Source organism: Catharus ustulatus, chromosome 3, assembly GCF_009819885.2.
Source record: "Catharus ustulatus isolate bCatUst1 chromosome 3, bCatUst1.pri.v2, whole genome shotgun sequence".
Taxonomy (NCBI): domain Eukaryota; kingdom Metazoa; phylum Chordata; class Aves; order Passeriformes; family Turdidae; genus Catharus; species Catharus ustulatus.
This window is the reverse complement of record NC_046223.1, coordinates 5,812,437-5,832,409: the sequence shown is the minus strand read 5'-3', so window position 1 is coordinate 5,832,409 and position 19,973 is coordinate 5,812,437. Positions and strand designations below refer to the sequence as shown.

The 19,973-nt window shown below is 40.3% G+C and overlaps 1 protein-coding gene across 5 annotated transcripts in view; it reads left to right on the top strand.

Moving 5' to 3' along the window:
* The window catches only part of MACROD2 (mono-ADP ribosylhydrolase 2), an 881,430-nt gene that overhangs the window by 785,679 nt on the left and 75,778 nt on the right, over positions 1-19,973 (top strand). For all 5 annotated transcript variants that reach the window (XM_033054610.2, XM_033054611.2, XM_033054609.2 and 2 more), the window contains 2 exons: positions 1,009-1,090; positions 13,288-13,329. In XM_033054610.2, coding sequence (XP_032910501.1) covers positions 1,009-1,090; positions 13,288-13,329 — 124 coding nt within the window. The remainder of the gene's footprint in view (positions 1-1,008; positions 1,091-13,287; positions 13,330-19,973) is intronic.

Here is a 19,973-nt window from a genome sequence, read left to right as displayed (position 1 = left end):
GTGACAGATTGTCCTATTGCCCATGGAGACACCATGACAGCATAAGATGCCAAATTTCCTATTGCTTGGGCTTCATCCTTTTGTGGTTAAGCTCTTCTGCACTTCAGAGAAAGAAATGATTACTGGGTTGCAGGTCCCTCAGCTCAGCTGTAAGAGGGTCTTTTTGTTTTCCACAGCACCCCTCCAAGCCAGGTTTTGGCTACAGAGGCATTTTGTTCTGGGCAATGCAAATAACTAACACAAAGGTATTGCAAGGCTGAAGTCCAGTGTGGGTGTTTTTCAGACTTAAAGGCTTTAGATTTCTGGATTTTGTTTTGTTTGGCTTTTTTATTATTTTTGGTGTGTTTCAGAAAAGCTTTTCACATACAGTGATCTCCCAAAGAATTTATTTGAACTCACTGGTGGGTGGTTCATGCATTATAGGCTGTTGTTTCATTGATATGCTCAGCCTCACTAAGTGGATGGCATATTAAATGTTTTATTTACCCTGTGTGCTACCTGTCATCTAATCAGCTTTTATGTTTCTGCTGCATTGTGTTTGCATTATAGTGAGAATAAGTGGTTTCATGTAAATTAAAACCACATGAAACCTTTTAAAGACATTTTAAAATACTAAATGGTTTTGCAAATAGATTTGTCGGACAAGGATTGGAAAAAGAGCTCTTTGCTTACCTATTTGCTCCTCTGTGTGCTTATTAGAAGTCCCCACATGACTTTTTCATCAAACGTTGTGTCCCAGTTCTCATCTGGAATGCCAAAGTCATTTATACTGTGCTTGAGAGCAGTTTGCATAAACAGGAGGCAGTTAACAAAGAATACAATTGTGAGCTGCGATTGCAAAGGTTATATTATAAATTACAACACAGAAGTACAATAAAGTCAAGACATGCAGCACTGTTTTCTTGTTTGCCTGGAGCATAAAAGCACATTGGCTTAAAAGTTTCTTTGCTTTTATTGACTATTACTCCCAGTGTGGAGGATTTCACTGAATCATTTTGTGTCTTACAGGTGGATCGTATCATCTTCTGCGTCTTTTTGGAGGTTGACTACAAAATTTTCAAGAAGAAAATGGGCGAGTTTTTCCCTCTAGGTAGGTATAGTAATCAAGTACCATTTGACTTTAAAAAGGCATGCAACAGTTGGCATCTTTCCTTCTTTCCAAAGCCAAATAGAGAAATGTGAACCTTCTTTAAAGATCAGCTGCACATAGAGTCTCTGATTCTGGACAAATGCAGACATTTAACTACATCTAATACTGGTTTTGTATGCTCAGTAGAAATAATCTCTTCTTTCCATGCTCTATGTGTGTCTTTTCCCAAAACTTGGTGCATGGCTCTGGCTCTCTTGACTCTTGAGAAGGAAATTATTTGCACTAATGTGTAGAGCTCCTAGTGTATATTGCTTTTCCATACACATTGGTCTTTCATTAACAATGCTGGTAAGGTTTCTCTGGATCTGAACAGATACCACAGGGGTTAGAGCCCAACTGTGTCTGAATGAGGACTTTAAACTTGAGCTGTCCCTGTGTGAGAATGAATGGGAGAAAGATGGCTCTCACTGGAGCACTTGGGAAATGTTAGTCATTCATCTTGGATTTCACACAGGAGGTTGCTTTCTAGATTTAAGGAAACCTCGTGGCTAGTAAATTTGCTAATCCCCCTCCTCCAATAAACCTGTGATTTATTTGTATTGTACATCATTAGAAATCTGCTTTCCGTAATTTTATCAACCCTAAAACTCATCCCATTTTATTTTGCTTTGTGCTTACATCAGTCTAACTATGTGTGAAAAGATCCAGATTTCAGTGTTCTGTTTTATCTCCTAATACTCCCCATGCTGTCTGTCTAGTGAACATGGCCCTGGAGTAATTAGGAAGCAGAGCTTTGGTGCGTTCGGAGTCCCATTAATTTCACAGGAATGTGTTGTCACTGTAGCCACAGTGATTTTTTCCTTTTGCTTTGTCTGGTAGAATGGAAATTGTGATATTTTTATCTCATCTCATTAGAACAAAGCTTTTGTAGATGGCTTTCTAATCTCCAGTTTGCAGTGATTGGCAGCTGAAAGTTAAAGACCTATTGGATTATTCAGGTAGCATAAAATTATGTCCAACCATTTAATAATATTTTTGTCTGGAGCACACTGAACATGCATTTCAAGAAGCTGCATTTATGTTTAACCCATTCATTGAGTGATTTTATTTTTTGTCAGCATTCCCGGCCCAAAGAATTAAGTGGCAGTACCCTGCCTACTGCTGCTGGCTGTCTTACTGCCCTTTAGATTAAGTGACAAAAGAATATAACATCAATTGGTCAACAAATCAAGACTATTAATGCTCACTTTCATCGCTAAGGCCTTGGAAATAGTGATGTAAAGTCTGGTATTGTTTCTATAAGTGTAAAACCCACTTGGATTTGAAAGTTTGAGAGACAAAAAACTGCTTCAGAGCTGCATCATGACAAGCCAAACATCAGAAAGACAGCAGAGTGAAAGATTTATTTCATTTGGATTTTTTTTTTAAACCTGACATTGTTGAACTCCTGTCTACAAAGAACCTGTGCAGCTGGGTCACATGTTAAAGAAAAACATATAATTGATTACACCACATTATTTAGATGATCTGCCATAACATAGTTTTAAAGTATGTTTATTCTCATGTACATAAAGATTCTATGATTTTTTTTTTCTCAAGCTAAAATTGGGATTCTGATATGTGACTACAGACAGGTGGTCATGGTAGGGACTCTCTAAATCCAGGGGTTTGTATATGTGGCTATAAAAAAAAGATTCATCCAAAATTTACTGTCCAGAGAAAGTTCGGCTCTCAGTATCGGAAATTTAGATAGATTATTATAGGATTAGGTACAGATTATTAAAATACCTTAGGACCCATTCTCATAGATGCGCAATTTTCTCATACCTAATGATTCTGATTTCGATATGCCTTAATGTTACTGGGCATCAGCTGTCTGATTAGCCAGAGCCATAAAAGGAACCAGTTTAGCTCTACAACTTTATTCCTGATGCAGTGAAGGATTTCCTGTGGGTGAATCAGTAGCCAGGGATTCAGGAAGTTTTTATTTTAGTGCTTTATTTTTAGTGTCCACATGTTCAACTTGGGAGTAGACAGGGAGAGGCAGGACTTTCTTCCCAAATGCATCTCCTGTAGTGTTGCTTGCACAGAAGACTTTGCTAACATGATTCTGTGTCAAAGAGTTAGCAACTGCCTCTACCTTTGGCAGTAAAGTCCTGATATTTTTACTGTGGAAGAAATTTATGGTGTTTTTGTTTTGATTTAAAGGAAATCTATCAATTTAGTGAAATTAAGGCCTTTAAGGATAGACTTGCCCTAAATTTAAATTGATAGGACACTATCTAAACACTCACAGGAGAGAATAACACTGAGCTATTGCTTTAAGCTTAGGGAAAAAAAAACAACTACAAGGCATTTTAAAAGTGCATCTTGCATTCAGAAACATTGTGAAATATATCTGCTTTGACAGATGTGGACAAAAATGCTTAGAAAGAAGAATATATTCATGGAGTAATGTACATAAATAGTTATTACTTTAAACCCACTGCATTAATAAATCCAAAAAGACATGCAAGTGCTTGAGCTAGTCAAGTGATAATGAAATGAAGCTAGAATTACACCTTAGTGCATTAGAGTAAGTGGAATATAGATATAGGGAAATTGTTCCATTAGTTGAACATATCATTAGGCCTATTTTGCAGGTAGAATGCCAAAGAAATTAGTCAAGTAATAATATTGATATCAAGACAACTGCCAAGACCCTTGTCATTTTAAACTTTAAATATATAGGGGGAAGAGACAGACTTGGAAGTAATGTCATGTCTTAGCAGAGTAACAGAGTTGTGCAGTAACTGAGCAATTGTAACTGTCTCAGCATTTCTGATTCAATCCCAGTGATTACAGAAGCCAAGCCAGAGCCAGTAGGCTTCAAGAGGGAGCATAGCACCACTTATCTTTCATTCAGACATAAGTTCTCATGTCAGTCCTTTCCAGAAAAGTCCTGGGTTGGTTAAGCAAAGGGTCCTAGTCAGGGTAGAATTTTCTATTGATCCTCAGGGGTTTTGCTGAGGAGGTTTTGTATATTCTAGTAAGAAAAGAGCAGTAGAAAGAACAGCTTTATTTGCTTAAGATAGATCACTATTTTAATATATTAAACAGTGCCACAGTGATAGGCTTTTTCTTTTTATGAATTGAGTCCTATCTCCTTGTGCAATGACATTGCCCAGCTATTCTCCCTTCACCTGTGTTGGAACATTCTCTCTACTTAAGCTGAGAGAATGTCTTTCAGGCAACTAAAATAAATATCTTTGCCTGCAGTTCTGGCTCATGTGTGCAGTTCTTACATTGCTGGATTCATTGCTATTAGTAGTATGAGTGAGTTTTCTGGGAAAGGAATTGCTACTTAGATAATTTTTTCTTTTGGAATGCACTGTTTCTTGTAATAGAACTCTATATGGAGTCTGAACATTAGGCATTTCTTTTCTTGCTAACTATACATATTTTGTAAGACTTACCATAAAATGGAATCCCCCTTGAAAAGCTGGATTTGCCAACGTTTACCTTGGAGTGATACATATTTCTAGGACTCTGTACTTAGGAGGAAAATTAAGAGTATTTGTAAACAGTTGCCAGCTGGAGCAAAGATACCTTTTTTCTTCCTGCATTAAGTACACAAAGCTACTTAATGTGTCAGACAGATAATCTTGTAAGGACCTTTGGCAAATGCTTTTTTTTCATGGTGGCTGTCATATATTATAAATGGCTTATCTTCAATTGTAATGCTTAAAGTCTTTCTAAATCTGCCACCTGTTACCAGTGGATTGGAGAGGAGAAATATTTTTTTCTGAAAATGTTTTTAGACAAAAATAGTGCTATAAAAGGGATATAGTCCTGTGAAGCTACAGCATCCAAGGTTATTTTACTTCTTGCCACTTTAAACAGAGTAACAAAATTGCTTCACATTGCAGGAATTTTTGGAGAAAGGATGTTTGGACTTTCCCTAGGCCTGTTGACAGATGGAAGGTGCATGCTTTTAGACTCTCCTTTTAGAGCTAATGAAAGGATGCTGAGCCCAAGAGCTTTTCTTTTCTTTTAGGTTTTTGGGGTTTTTTTGGTTTGGTTTGGCTTGGTTTTGTTGTTGTTGTTTGGGAGTTTTTGTTGGTTTTTTGTTTGTTTGTTTTTGGTTTGGTTTGGTTTTTTTGAGCTGTTATCAGTTGGTGTTAGGAAGAAGAGAGAGATTGCTTCATTTTCAGGAAACTTTCTCTTCCCTCTATTACAGGTTATGATATTTAATGCATTTTCTGCTTTCATCCTGGTTGATGAAAACACTGTTCCCCCTATCCAAACCATATGGATGAGAGCTACTGCCTTGTAATAATTCTGTTACTTCAGGAAGGGCATCCCGCTTGTGCATAAAATGTGCAAATATATTACAATTGCAGAAGAAATTCATTGTTAAGAGATCTCCCAGGCTTGGAATCAAATTGGAAACTGTCTAAATGGCTGAATGAAGGCCTTTGTATTAAAAAGGCCAATCTCTGCACTAATACGTGAGCGAACTCCCAAGCAGGGGCTGTAATTTTTTGTACTGGTGTTGAGAGGCATCTCTCTCTGCTTTCTGTGGCAGACTGCACGAGGGCTGGAGCAGTCCTCTGTACAAGCACAGGAGTCATAAGTTAGCCCTTAGTAAGGAATCCCGTATCAAATGGATAATTCATCTGATAAACTTAGCCTCTCTATTTGCATTTGCAGCGTTCACGAGCCAGTTCGTTTCCATAATTCATCACCCAAATGTATTCCACAAAATATTTTTCATGGGCTTTATTTTACTCAGTGGAGAGGTGCCAAGCAGTTTACTGGAAATACCCAGTATCCATTATGGGAGGCTTCACCTGGGCAGTGGTTTGCCTCATAAGTCACAAGGCTCTGGTTTTCTGACTGGTTCAGGCTGGAATACAAAGACCAACAGAACCTGGCACCCCACAGAAATGTCCCTTAGGGTATAAGATTTGGGGGAGTTTGGTATCTTCTTGGTTTTCTTCTGCTGATCAATAAGGGCCATCCTGAAGGTTTTGCTTGGAGCTGCTTTTCCTGTTTCCATGCAGGTTTTCCAAGTTGTCTTCACAGCTGATGAATGCCTGTGGTCTCACAGGGTGAAGCTGGAAGCAGTCAGACCATGCTGTTACTCTCTTCACTGCTTTCCCTCACAAAGCTTGCAAGGTGCTGTTTGCTGTCTTGCTTCCCCAACCCCCATAGCTGGAGATTAATTGGTTTTCTTGGGGGACTCTGATTTCTCTGCCTCATGAAGCTTTGGTTTTGTGCCTTGGAGATCCTGCTTGGCTTTTCAGCTGTGCATCAAGCCTCTGAGAGCCTACAAGGGTACCCCTCAGTATTTATGCAGTCACAGCCATCCAGCTCTGGATTCCATGCCAGCATTTAACATCCCCCTCAGATTTCCAATCTTGTGGGAGTCTTGTGTTGAGGGAGATGAGTGAGGATTTTTTGGTGGGTGGAAGGTGGAAGGCAGCAGTCGGTTTAGAGAAGTTATGGCACGCTGATGTTTTCATGAGGGTGCAAAATGCTCTCTGCATCCCTTTGAACTGTCTTTATATTGGAAGATGTCATACTGAGATGGCTCCTGCAAGGCCCCTTGTTGAAGGAATTAATTCAAACTAGCTGGGGAGAAGCACAGCCCCACTGTTGCTCCTCATGGTTCCTTGGCCCTCAGCAGTGGAGGCTTCCAAGGAAGCACTGCCCATCTGGGGGAGCTGGAAGAGCCTATGCACTAAAATAGGATGTTGGCTTTGCTCTAGGTCTCTCCCACAGCACCTTTAGACCCTGACAAAATAACCATCCAGTGTAAATAGGTTGCTGTAAAAATTGTTCTTAATCCAAAAGTTCGAAATAGCTACAATGTTTAAAATACCTGTCCATTTTGAAACATTTGTCTGAAAAAAACCAACCTCAGAAAATCTCAAGGTCACTTAATGCTAAATGTGTCCATAAAACTGTAAACCAAAATTTTTCTAGGACTTTCTGTCTTTATTTGCCATGGTAAAGGCTGTGCCAGCCCTATCTCTCTTTGGGGTTGTCTGTTTTGCCCATTTTGCCAAGGTCTCAGTGTAGTGATCAAACAGCAGCTCAGGAGTGGTACTTGGAGGACAGAGGATATAGTTGATGGTTCAGATACTGTTTTCACCATCTTAGGAGATATATGCAGATTAAGAAAGGGTTCCCAGCACTTTCCAACATTCCAGTGGGTTTCCAGTACCTAAAAAGAAATTCATAAGTAGTTTCCCACTTTCATTTTGAATCGTAATAAAACTTCCTGGTATGATCTCATCAGAATTATTTTCTGACCAACTGCTGACAAAGAATTGCTCTAGACTTTGTGTGTTGCAAGTATTGGTCACCTAAAAACATGGTTTGAGAGAGGCTTGTGATACTGCCTGCACTATGGTCTGGAAAACCATTTATCTCCTCACTCCTGATGACAGAAGAGTCACAGCTTGGAGCAGGGCATGGATCAGCAATAGGACCATAACCTATAAAAGTGCTGTTGTCAGGAGCCTTTGCTTTGCTAAACAGAGCCTAATATTCTTTGCTTCTTTGCATCTTGTAGGGATTTTTCTTGTCTCCTTTTGTGAGACTGACATCAGAGCCTGCAATCAATCCAGAAGTCCGGGAAAATGTCTGTTTCTATGTATTTGTCCACTCACTCCAAATCCATGAGTGTTCTAGTTCCTGGGAGACACCTGGATAGGAGCTGCATTGAAACAGCAAGGTGGCAGGTGGATGAGGATGCCCTTGAAGGCACAGGGGTCATTTACATGCAAGGATCAGGTTGCTGTGCATAATAACAACGTGGGGGAGAATAGGAAGATGATGAGCCTGGTCATTAGAAGGGTGAATATGGAGCAGATATTTACCATCTCTTGTAACACAAGGAGTGTGAAGTGTTCCAGGAAGTGATGAGTCTGGATGAAAACAAGCAAAAGGAAGTAGTTTTTCACCCAACATACAATTAGGATCTTAAAGTAATTGATAGGAGGTGCTGCAGAAGAGCCTGTAGGTCATGGTCTGTGTGTAACCTTAGGCTCAGGGAGTGACTGAGATTAAGTGTGTTGCTGTTCTCTTCTGTACTCAGCCCTTCACACATGGATGCCTGGCACCAGAAAATGAACAAGCAGCTTTTTCTGTTTAATATTATGCGAATACATCTTTGATCAGGGATCTTTTCTTACTACTCTGTTAGGTATTGTGACATCTAATTAAAGCATTCCAAGTGCATTTTATGTCATCATCAAAAATATCCTGTTCCTCTCTGGCCACAGACTCCAAATAACTTCATGTGCTCAACTGCTTCTTATTTCCAAGGATGCAGTTAAATCTGGGGTTGTCTCATTTGGTTGCCTCTGCCATAGGTTACTGATGAGATGTTGTTAGAAGCTTGTATTTGCAAATGCATGACCATATGCAAAACATGCCATTTTGTGTGTGACTACTAGATTAACAACACATTTAGCACTTGTGTGAACGAAACTTTGTTATTTTCAGTATTTTAGGGCAGAGAGGAAATACAGAATAGGGTTTTTTTTTTAAACCTGGTACTTGTTTCCCCAAGGAGTGCCTTATTCCTTTTATCTAAGGTAGAAACATCTGGGAAATAGAAGTCCAAATCTGATCCTCGTGTGAGTACCATTTCCTTCACTGGACTAAGGTTGTCCAGTTCCCTCAGTGTGGGAATAGCAGTTACTGCCTAGTCTTTGTATGCAGCTGGGGTTCATATGGTTTGTAAGGTTTTTTTACAGCTGATCAGGTGATACGGTTCATAAAAGAGGTCTTCGATGTGATGACAAAAAAGCCTCAGTCCCTAATAACTTCTTAGGAGATTGGTACTAAGGATTTCTATTTGATATGGCTTCAAAAGGTACAAATATATCCTACATTCTCTGAGGCTCCAGCATTGTGAGACAGGTATAACTAAGCAGCACAGGAAGGAAACCAGCACTACTGCTGCAGCATGGCAAGGATGTGCAGAGCACATCAGTGGAAGTTCCTTTATAATTAGACAAAAGAATTTAATGAAACATGCTCAGTATCAAGTGGGGGTTTGTGTAGTATGCTCTATATGCAGGATTGCATGATGAAAGGATAGAAATAGGACCAAAAGAAGTCTTATTTTTAGTTCCAAATCAGAAGAAGGCACTTTTTTTTGTTAAAGATCTTTGTATTTTATTATTTTCCTTCATCTTAGGAGCACTGAGGATGAGGAAAAGTTTTATAGAAAATCTAACTTTTTACTAGGAGAGAAGAGTCAGGCCTGTTTTAGTTGATCTTATCTGCCAGAGATTTCCAAACCTGCTTTTCCTCAAAGAAAATATTGCCCTTTTTGGGCTTTTTTCTGTCACATTTCCCCAGTGGAGAACTGAGTTGGAGGAATCGAAACAACCAAAAGAGCTTTGGAGATCCTGAGCTATTGCAAGCCTCATATGTGTGTTTGGGCTTCAAGAAACCTTCCTGTGTGGCTCACTGTGCTATAACATTGACTCTTATGCTGAGGTGGACATAAAGCCTTTACACTGTCGTGAAGTTCTTTTTGGGTATCAGCAGTGGTTGTAAGCCCCCAGAAGTGATTTCTCAGTTACCAGTTATTGTAAATACCTAGGAAATATGATTATAAATCTCCCTAAGGCTTTGAAGGTGATCATGCAGTCAGGTGGTTGAAACTTTGGGATAAAATTTTGGAAAGAAAGGTGTGGGAGAGAGAAATATGGACAGTGAAAACCTGTTTGGTCTTTTCAGCTGCTGGAATCCTGATATTATCATGATTTAGATGGTGTGCCACAGGTGGGTAACCTTGTCAACACTGCTGGCTGCTCTAGACTGGATACAAAAAGTTTTTCAAGCCTGACCTGAAATGGGATCCATTTTCCTCAAAAGTGTGAGACTGCTGAGCTGCTCCTCCTTTGTAGAAATAGGGGCAGGTCATGGGCAGGTCATGGAATACAGGCTAGGGAAATGCTTGGTAGTAGAAACTTTTGGAGCCAGAACCCTATTTCTGCACTGAAAATAAGCTCAAAAGGATGGCTGAAGCTTTCAGTGCTGAAATGTTGGGGGAGGGTTCTTTTGGTTTGAGCTCTTAACAGTTCTGCCCATCTCATTGCTCTGTTTGGCAGAGGGGAATGTTCACACAAGCTGCAGAGGGGATTTTTGTCCATTCCCGCAGTGCCCTCCCAGTTCTCCCCTGTTTGTGGTCAGGACATGGAGCCACACTTTCAAGGAGGAGCAGACTGAGACACATAGGTTGACTAGAAATAGGGAAACATCTGGAAATCAGGAAACTGCAGAAAATGCTGAGTAAAAAAAAAAAAATCCTGAAGGATGCAATTAGGCAGCTGAGGAAAGATTAGGGGGAGGCAGGGAGGAACCAGCAGCATGCAGTGCTGTTGGGGAGTGCCACCAGCCCAGGATGCAGGACCTGAACACAGATGAAGCAGCAGCCTCCTGCAGCTCTCATGTAAGGGATTCTCAGTGCAGTGTTTGCACAGTGCTGGTTTTTCACATGAAGGAGAATGCAAATGGAAGTGTGAGCAGCAAGGAGGAGGTGGTTTAATGGCTTTGGGGATTAGTGGCGGTATTTAGAGCTTTTCACCTCTCTGTTCCTAACATAAATCTTAACACAGATTGATGATTTTAGCCATCTGGCTTCTGTTTGCTTGTATGCCAGAACTTGGGAGACAGGGAAAACAGCCTGACCAGCAAGGCAAAAGGCAAAACAAAAGGATCTGACAGAAGGCATCCCCTTCTCCTGTGTCAGTAAGAGCAGATATGGTGTAATTATTCCATTTCCCAAACCTCAGCAGATAACAAGGGAGAGGGCAGTGAAAGAGCCACAGGCATCACTCAATGCATGACCCCAGCAGGGAGCCTGTCGCTTACACAAAAGCTTATGCTTAGAGCACCTTGCTCCTAAATGTAATGCTCTGTGGTCTTTGGAGATATAGTTACCCTGGTAGCCTGGGAGTTAGAGGGAGATTTTCAATCATAGGTTGACTTTCCACTGTAAATTATTTTATACTTGAGTGGAAACTTCTCCCACACATCACCCATTTAATACCTTAATTTTATGTAGTATACCTCAATCATAAACTGGAAAAATTTGCACACATTTTGGATTAGAAGGGGTTTTTTTTGTCTCTCGAGCCTTCTAAATACTGATGTGACTTTTGCTGGGGATGAGCTAACCCTTTCTGGTAGTCATTGTTAGTTTTCCTCTCACTCCAGACTGCCAGGTCAGTCATTCCTTTGGCAGCAAAGTCATCTTGGTAGAGCTTCCTAAAATCCAGGGCTTTAATGGGGAGTTGATGTGAGAGGTCATTGTTCTGCTCCTCCAGCCAGAGGAGTAACCAAGTGTGGGTAGATGTGTGCACACACTAGTCAAGTTGGGCTGGTCAATTATTTTTCAGCAGCTCTCAAGTGAGGGTGAGAGGTACAGAGGGTCTCACCTCTGGTCTTTCCAGTGGTGGAGTTTGGACAAGAAATATTGACAATATGTATTTGAAGAAGTGTTTGCTGCTGTCAAAGATTCAGTCTAAGGTTCTTTGATGGTTTTATCCAATTTTGGTTTGGGATTAACTATGTGTGGTGCATATTTCAAACCAAAACAAACCTTTCAAAAGCTTCCTCTAGATGGGGTAAGAAATTATATAGGGAAAAAATTAAAAATTTAAAAAACACAACAAACAAAACTAGGTATAACAAATCTAATTTATGGTAATCTTGGCACTGATTTTGCTTTATATTAGGCATGTAGAACTTCATTAAAAAAAACCAACTTATTCAGAGTCCTTAATATCATTTTTTTCAGGGAGTAAGTGAATACATTTTGGATATAGACTTCTAAACCACTGGTTTTTATCTTCAAATAATTGGTTTTGGCATAGAGCTCTGTGAGCTAAATATGGTGTTTATCACTTCAGCCAGCCACACCAAGGTCAGTGAAAGAGAATGTTTTATATTTAACAGGGAAATGCTTCCACCAGATGGATTAATAGTGTGAGAGTAATAATTACAGACACATGAAGTGGTTGGGGATTGCTGTATGCCAAAGTGAAACTCAGATTCATACCTAGATTGGGGTGAATTTTTCAAAGGCACTATAATGACTCAGAGATCATGTCATCAAGTTATTGGGATCCCAACTTCCATTTTCAAAAATGATGTAAAGACTTCATTGCCTTTCAGCAACCCTTACATACTTTTTCCCTGGGGAAAAAAAAAAACCAAAAAAACCCCAGCCTTTAATTCACAATTAGTTCACAGAAGCAGTCTTTGCCTCTTCATAATTATATTGCATAATGACTTCCCTACTTTTTAATAACATCAGATTTCTTGTCTGTGTCCATTATCACTAGCTGAGAAACTATTCTGTTGCTTTGGGAATTTCATATTCCAAGTCACTTACAGAACTACAATTAAGAACTTCCACAGAAGACCAGGTGATATATATACGTTTAGATTCTGCTGATTTAGTCTCATCTCTTAGATTAATTTGAAACCTTACCATGCTGGTTTCATTATAAATGCTTCCATGGAAAGAACATATTATTGGAAACTGAATAATTAATAATCTCTATGTTTCCAAATGTTTTCTGAGCAGTTTGTTGAAGAATACCAGAACTTCAGTTGAAAATCCAGTCTCTGTTGAATTCAATGACAGAATTCCCATGGGTTTTAACAAAATTTTTCATTTTCTTATCCTAAAAATTACTTGTCAAAGCTCCTTAATGTTGTATGTTGGGGGTTAGAATTTTTTTCCTTTTGTTTTCTTTGGCTTGGGGAATTTTTCCCCATTTGTTGCTAAGAAACAAATAAGGACTGGTGTTTAATAGAGACAAAGGATGCAGAGGGGTGCATCTGGCTGCTCCTCCTTTACCTGAGGGGTTTTCTCTTGGGAAGACCAGAGTTACTGTGAGATTTTGGGCTGGGGGGAAGGGGTTGGGCAGAGCCTCTAGTTTGCTCTTTGCAGAATGTTGTAAATTACGCAGATTTTTATTCTCTGCGTTATCTGTATCTGGTAGTAAGCAGTATCAAAACATTCCTCCCCGTCCAGATCCAGATTTCACTGCAAAATGTTAAACAGGAGGAGGCAAACTAAGATATGGACAATTTGAAACGTGAAATATTTCATTTAGATGCTTGCTGGTATTCCCAATAACCTTTTTCTTTCAACTTTTTTTTTTTTTTTTTGCCAGGTGATGCTAATGAAGAAGGGGCTCAGCTGAATCAAAAGAGAGGTGAGTAAAGAACATTTTATGCTAAGATATATCACTTCTCTGAGGCATAAGCCAAACTGAAAAAAAATCTAGAGAATAATTGCCTTAATTGAGATAAGCAGTGCTAATCATTATTGCCAATGCTACAACAGTCACCTCTGGTTTTTACACAAAATTAGGGTGAACCATCCCTGATAATAAATAGTGCATGGTAAGACCAGCTGAGACTACTTTTTTAATATCATCATCTTATGAGCCTCTGGACAATAATTCATTGCTTTTTGTCAATAGCTAGTTTGAACATGAAGGGGAAATAATAACAATTCTTCAGTCTCTTTGTCTGTAAAAAAGTGTGAATAGAGCAGTTCTTGAGTCATTTGCCATTCTGAATAGTGGCAGTGATATGTTCACAATGAAAACAGTAGAAAAAGTCTTCCATAAACTCTTAAATACACTGAGCTTAGTCAGACAATGGTTCAGAGGATTTTTTCCTGGGTCCTTGTAGTTTGCTTTTTAAAACAAGTGTCACTGTTTAGGGTTTGTGGATGACATGAAATGGAAATGATGGATAGATATAAGGAGAAGAAAGGCCAGAGGAACAAGAAAAGGAGAGGACAGAGGATTAGATAACTGCCATGAGGACAAAAGCTTCCAATCAGGAGATTTCTGCTAGTTTTTTCAATAAAGTTTAATCCAGGTAATCCTGGTCATGTTTTGTGTAACAGACTTCCACCACAGCACCTTCTGATACTCTCCCTGCTGATCTCACCTGGAGGTTCTCAGGAACATCTCCTGTTCTGTATGGATTTCTGTGCAGTGCATCTTCTTTAGGAGCTCCCTATGCTCCTCTGCCTCTTCTTCCAAACCAACTACCCCAATACCCCAAGGTCTCTGTGATGCTGATCCCATCATGCTCCAGTGACTGTGCAGGAACATCCAGCTCTCTTTATGAAAACAGACAAGGTCAGAAAGGAGTGCCACATGGGGAGAGGCAGGGATAGACCAGCCAGAAAATGGCTAAAAGCTCTTGAAGCAGGATCTTGACTACTTAAATTGGCAAGATTATCCTACAGACAAATGGAATATGATCATTTATGCAACCATTTAATTACCTGAGAAATTAGAAATACTTGAAGAATGGTGCATATGCATAGGTGTGAAAACACAGATGTACACAGACAGATATGTGTTATACTGATGGATTAACACATTCCTTTATGGCTGTTGATTCTGGCCTGTTAATTTTATTACATATAATCATAATTACATTTTGTTTTCAAGATTACTGGATAGGAGCTTCTACTAATTTTAATACATTTAGTGTGATTGATATAGTTGTACGAACATATATAAAAGTTTAAAAAAGCGCCTGTCCTTATATAACAAAATTTGCCAAAGATAATGTTGCAGCTAAATTTACAGTGTTCATCTAACATTTCTAATTTATTTTTTTTATATTTATCATGCCATGTATATTTTTATAAGCGAAATTATTTTGCATTTTTGTTGTCTGTTTTTAATGGAGATTATGCACATTAAATTGGTGTGTTTTTTTTTAAAAAAAGCATTTCAAATTAGAATTAAAAGGAAGTGCAATTCTACTTAATAGCCAATCTCTTTTTTGTCTTGTATCCTTCACAGCTTCATTACTTTAGGTAAAGCTACATAAGAAAGGGAAATTATCTGGGAAATTGTCACTGAATTATGTAATTTGAGGAAGGTATTTCTCTACCTGTCTCTTTCTTTCATGCATATGAGATGGATCAGAGCTGCCTAGGATGCTGTGAGCTTCAGCAGCACATTGTTGGTTATTTCTTTATCAGTTGGAGATATTTTGGGAATCAGTGCATTGACTGTAAACAATCAATACCTACAGGGCTAAAAATAAGTATCTTTTGTATATCCACCCCAGTAGTGTAGCACATATACAAGTTATTCCTTTATGACCTATTTCTGTGTGGAGGAGTTTTTAATGATTGTAGGATGTGTTTACTGGCATTATAAATACAAACATAATTTTTACACTGAGGGGAGTTTTCATTTTTATATTCAAAATCAGTTTGGAGGATATCTGCTTTTTTCTCTTCAAAGAGGAAAATAGAGAAGCAACTTCTAGGCACCACTTCCAGATATTAATTGAACAATCATTCTTCATTCCACTTGACTTCATGGATCAGTACTGCAGCAGATAGAGTCAATAGTTGACACCGATATTGATGACCCTTTTTCCTTGAGCTTACAAAGCCCCAAGCAAACAATCTCCAAATCTGCTTTGGGGTGTTTCCTCCAATCCTTTTGCTTAAAGTGAAAAAGAGAGGTTGGATCCCTAGAGAATACACGTTGCAGACTAGACATATATAGGACCTTTGTCAGAGAATAAAATCTAAATTTACCTAAATTCCTGTGCTTCAGCTTCCTTTTCACTGGGTGTGTCTGAGGGCCAATATCAGACCAAGAGAAAACACAGAGAAATACAAGGATATGAATGAACTGTAGGCTCACTATGTCTGTACCAATCACACTTTGAAGAATGTGGTAGGATGGTGAGGTGCAGGTTGCAAAAATTAGAGGGGGAAAAAAACTCTGATCCTGGTTTGTGTCTGCTGAAGGCAGTGGAATACGTCCACTGGCTTCAATGCACACCAGATTAGGCTTTAGGAATAAACATAAAATTAACTGGGAGTAAGAAAAAAGAGATTAACAAATAAGTGTATTACTGAGTGATGAAGAGATTACTTTCATAATGTATCTTGTGTTTCTACCACCTGGAAGTGCAAGTATCTCATTACATGCAGAAAGGCCTTTCCTTCTTTGATTACAGTAAATTCACGAATACAAGCTGCACAGAGTATAAGCCGCATCTCTGGGTGTTGGCAAATATTTCGTTTTCTGTCCATAAATAAGCCGCACATGAATATAAGCCACTCTGTCGTTTGCAGCGAGGACCCGCATGCAACAAAGTTGCCAAATACTAACAGAACCGCGGCATGGCGGGGGGTTTACTGGCTGAGCTAAGGCTGTACAGGCTCGGCCCGCTAGGGGCTGCTGACGGGGCCAGGTGGCCCAGCTCGGTGGTGCCGCTCGGGGCTGGCCGCCACCTCTGGGTTCGCTCGCCCCAGCCCCGCTCCCACCATGGCGCTGGCCGGGCACGGAGAGCACGCTCCGCTCGCGCCGCGACGCCGGCCGGGCACGGAGCACCCCCTGCTCCTGCCACGGTGGCGGAGGGCGGGGGCAGAGCACCCCCCCTCCTCCCCGAGCCGCGGCAATGGTGGCACGGGCTCCCCTCTCCTCCCCGAGCCGCGGCAATGGTGGCGCGGGCTCCCCCCATCTCTCCCCCGGGCTGCGGCAGAGTAGGGAAGAAGAGAGCTCTCCTGCCTCTCTCCCCGCCCCCCGTGCTGCCTACAGGGAGCCAGGGCAACAGAGTAACTCTTTGTAACAATCGCGGAATGCCGGCTTTTACTGGCAGGTGCTTGGCTCGGCACCCTGGCTGGCACGTCTGGGGTTGTAAATGTCAGAAAATTATTCACATATTAGCCGCCCCCGAGTATTAGCCGCACTTCCGGGTTTCCACCAAAATTTTTGTCAAATTGCTGCAGCTTGTATTCGTGAAATTACTGTAATCTTCAAAATAAACAGGAGAATATCCTAATTACATCTGTATCCTGGTTTAAAGAACATGTGTCTTCCAAGGAAGGTGGGAACCTCCCTTGGCATGGAAAATTTGACTTTCTCCACTCCAAAATATAACTTTGAAATTAAGGGACTTTTAGGCTCAGATATAGGAAAAGGAATATCAGTTTTTTGCTGGCATGTGTATGTATAACAAGGCAAACAAACAACAACGTTGACACCAACAAACAAGAACAGAAAACCCAATGATTGGAAGTCTCTCCCCAGTCTCTGCAGCGATTTCCCCTGGGTGCAGTTCTGGGCACAGCCGGCAGGGGGTGCTGGTGGCTCCCAGCTGGGCAGGGTGGCTGCGATGATTCCGCCACACCTGTAGGGGGCGCTGTGGCGCGGGGCCACTCCCTCACAAAAATGGTGGGCAGGCTGAGGAGGGAGAGAGGGAATATTTTTCCTTTGCGAAGTCATGGGAAGCAGCCAGTCTCAGTGCCACTCAGGAAACTGAATAGACTGCAGCAGGAAACCTTGGAAGCAGTAAACTGGAATGGCAGAGGGTGGGCGCACCCAGAGGCAGCAAACAAAATATAGCAGAAACTCCAGGGCCCTGTCTGAAGTTGTGGGGTGTCTGGGGGTTGGGTTCCAGTGTTGCCAGCAGCCAAGAATAGTGGGGCTGGATAGGAAATCACTCCCATGGAGGTCACAGGTGGTGGCTGGGCCCAGCAGGGGATGGGGAGCTGCCAGGGCCCGGTGCTGTGAAAACTCGCTCTGAGCTCCCAAACAGCAGAGAAGCAAACCAGTAAGTTCCAGTCACAGTGCCAAAGGAAAAGGAAAAAACCAAAAAAGCGAGCAAAACCCACGCAACTACAAGTATTTCTTGTCAGAGGGATCATGCAGCGTGGGTATGGAGATGAAATCACCCTACAGGAGCAGATGTTCTTCTCCCCAAATCTCAGAGGAAATCCCAGGCTGGCTCTCACCCATTGTGATGCTCCCAGAGCTGGGGGAGGAGAGGGGAGGGAGGCACTGACCGCACTGGACACAAAACAAAAAACAGAAACAAAAATGGGTGTGGGATAACAAACCATCCCCAAGACAATCTGCCAGAAAATATCCATTATCTATATTCATTCTGTAAAATCAACAAGCAGGAATAACCATTTTGGTGATTTTATCACTGCTTATGTTGGACTCACTAGAATAAGAAAAAACATTTTAAAATAATCCACTCTTGTTAAATACACACACTCAAACCCACTCTTCTAATGGCATTTTACTTATAGGCTTTTAACCCATCAGTCTGTTATTCTGAATGCTGAGTCTTATAGCAGTTTGTGGCTTAACAGCACCACTTAATTTGAAGCAATTTGAGGTTATCATGGTGTTGAAGGGTTTGAGTCAAAAGCGCAGATATAGAAATAGCAGGTCCAGGCCTGTGCAGGTATGCGCCTCAGCTTTACTTTGTGAATGATTTCCTACATAATCCAAGACAAGGACCAGATGACCCAGTAGTTAGTCTTTGCTGAGTGTTTTCATTTCCTTTTTTTTTCCTAATGGTAAGAGAATTGACTTATGTCAGTACATAATAATGTTATTAGGTTCTGACATAAGTCAATTCTCTTACTATTGCCATTTAAAACAAAAAAAACCAAAAAATAAAAAAGAAAGAAAAAAAAAGAAACACTCAGAAAAAACTTTCATTTCTGAGTCTGATCAGTATACTTTCCCTCAACCTCTTCATCTTCAGTCGCTGCCAGATACCAAAGCCTTTTGACATCACCTTTATGTCTGTTGCCACACTACTGTCATTTCTCATCAAGTAGTTGTTCCTAATAAATGCCCTGCTGTTGTCCTCTTTCTCTCCTGATCATCCTAAGTAATCACCTATTCATTGTTTAGAAGCCACAGCCAGTTAAAACAAGAAGATGAAGAATCCCATTCACACTAACAGGGCTTAATCACTAATAACCCCCTATTACAATCAAGAGCCAAAACCACAGAACTTTTTTGCGTGTTCCACTGTATGCATACCCTTATATTTGGGGATTGTCTTTTTGGAGGGAGACTTTATCTTTTTTTCCTGAGATGAAAATAGCAATCACTTGCAAGAAGGCAAAAAAAAAATTAAAAATTGGAAATTGTGAAGGATTTTGGAAATAGGCTACTTGGAGATGGTCTGTGATATTTAAATACTTGTCAACCCTCTGAATTAGCCTATAAAGAAGAAATATGTCTCCCAGTACTAGTGCTCAGCAACCTTTTTGCACAAATGATCACAATTAGAAAAGCTTTTAATATGATCAGTTCAGACACCTGTCCAGGTGTGCTCTTTTTAAAAAGAAATTTGCAGACAATGTTTCTGTAATGTTTGGCTAACTGTTTGGAAGGACATATACACTGCTGGAGAGCAGAAAGGATTAAGAGTTGTATTTTAGCCATGGTAAGCACAGATCCTTTTCTGTCTCTGGAATAAGGGATATCTGCTAAAAAATAGTGGAATTGTGATTGAAATCTTGTTCTCCTGGGACACTGCCTTTACATCCTTTTGTGAGCATTTTGAAGGCTCTTTATAGAGTGCAAAAAGATGATTTCTTCTGAGATAGCAACAGTTCTGACTTCTTTGAACATTCACCTCCTCCCTGTCAATCTTTTGGGCTGTCAATTAAGATGTTGGTTATATTATCTAATGTATTCAAATAGTCCTGAAAGACCTGGCTGAGCATTTGCACTTTAACTTGATTGACATTTGATGTGTGGGACTGGAGGAAACTTCACAGATTGATTAGATGATAAAATTCCTCAGTAGAGGGGCAAGTGTTGATTGAAGCATTCCTGTTGATTCATTACCCTAATGTGAATTATTCTCAAACAAAAAAGAACACTTAGCAGGTAGTTCAGAGTGGCATTTGAACCAAAGAAACCACATGTTGATATGGTCCACTATAAATACTCAAGTTATTTTTTAAAAGAAAGTGAGAGCATAAGTGAATAAGTCTTCACAAGTCTCGTTATATTCAGGATCTCTCTTTTGTATTACAGTTCTT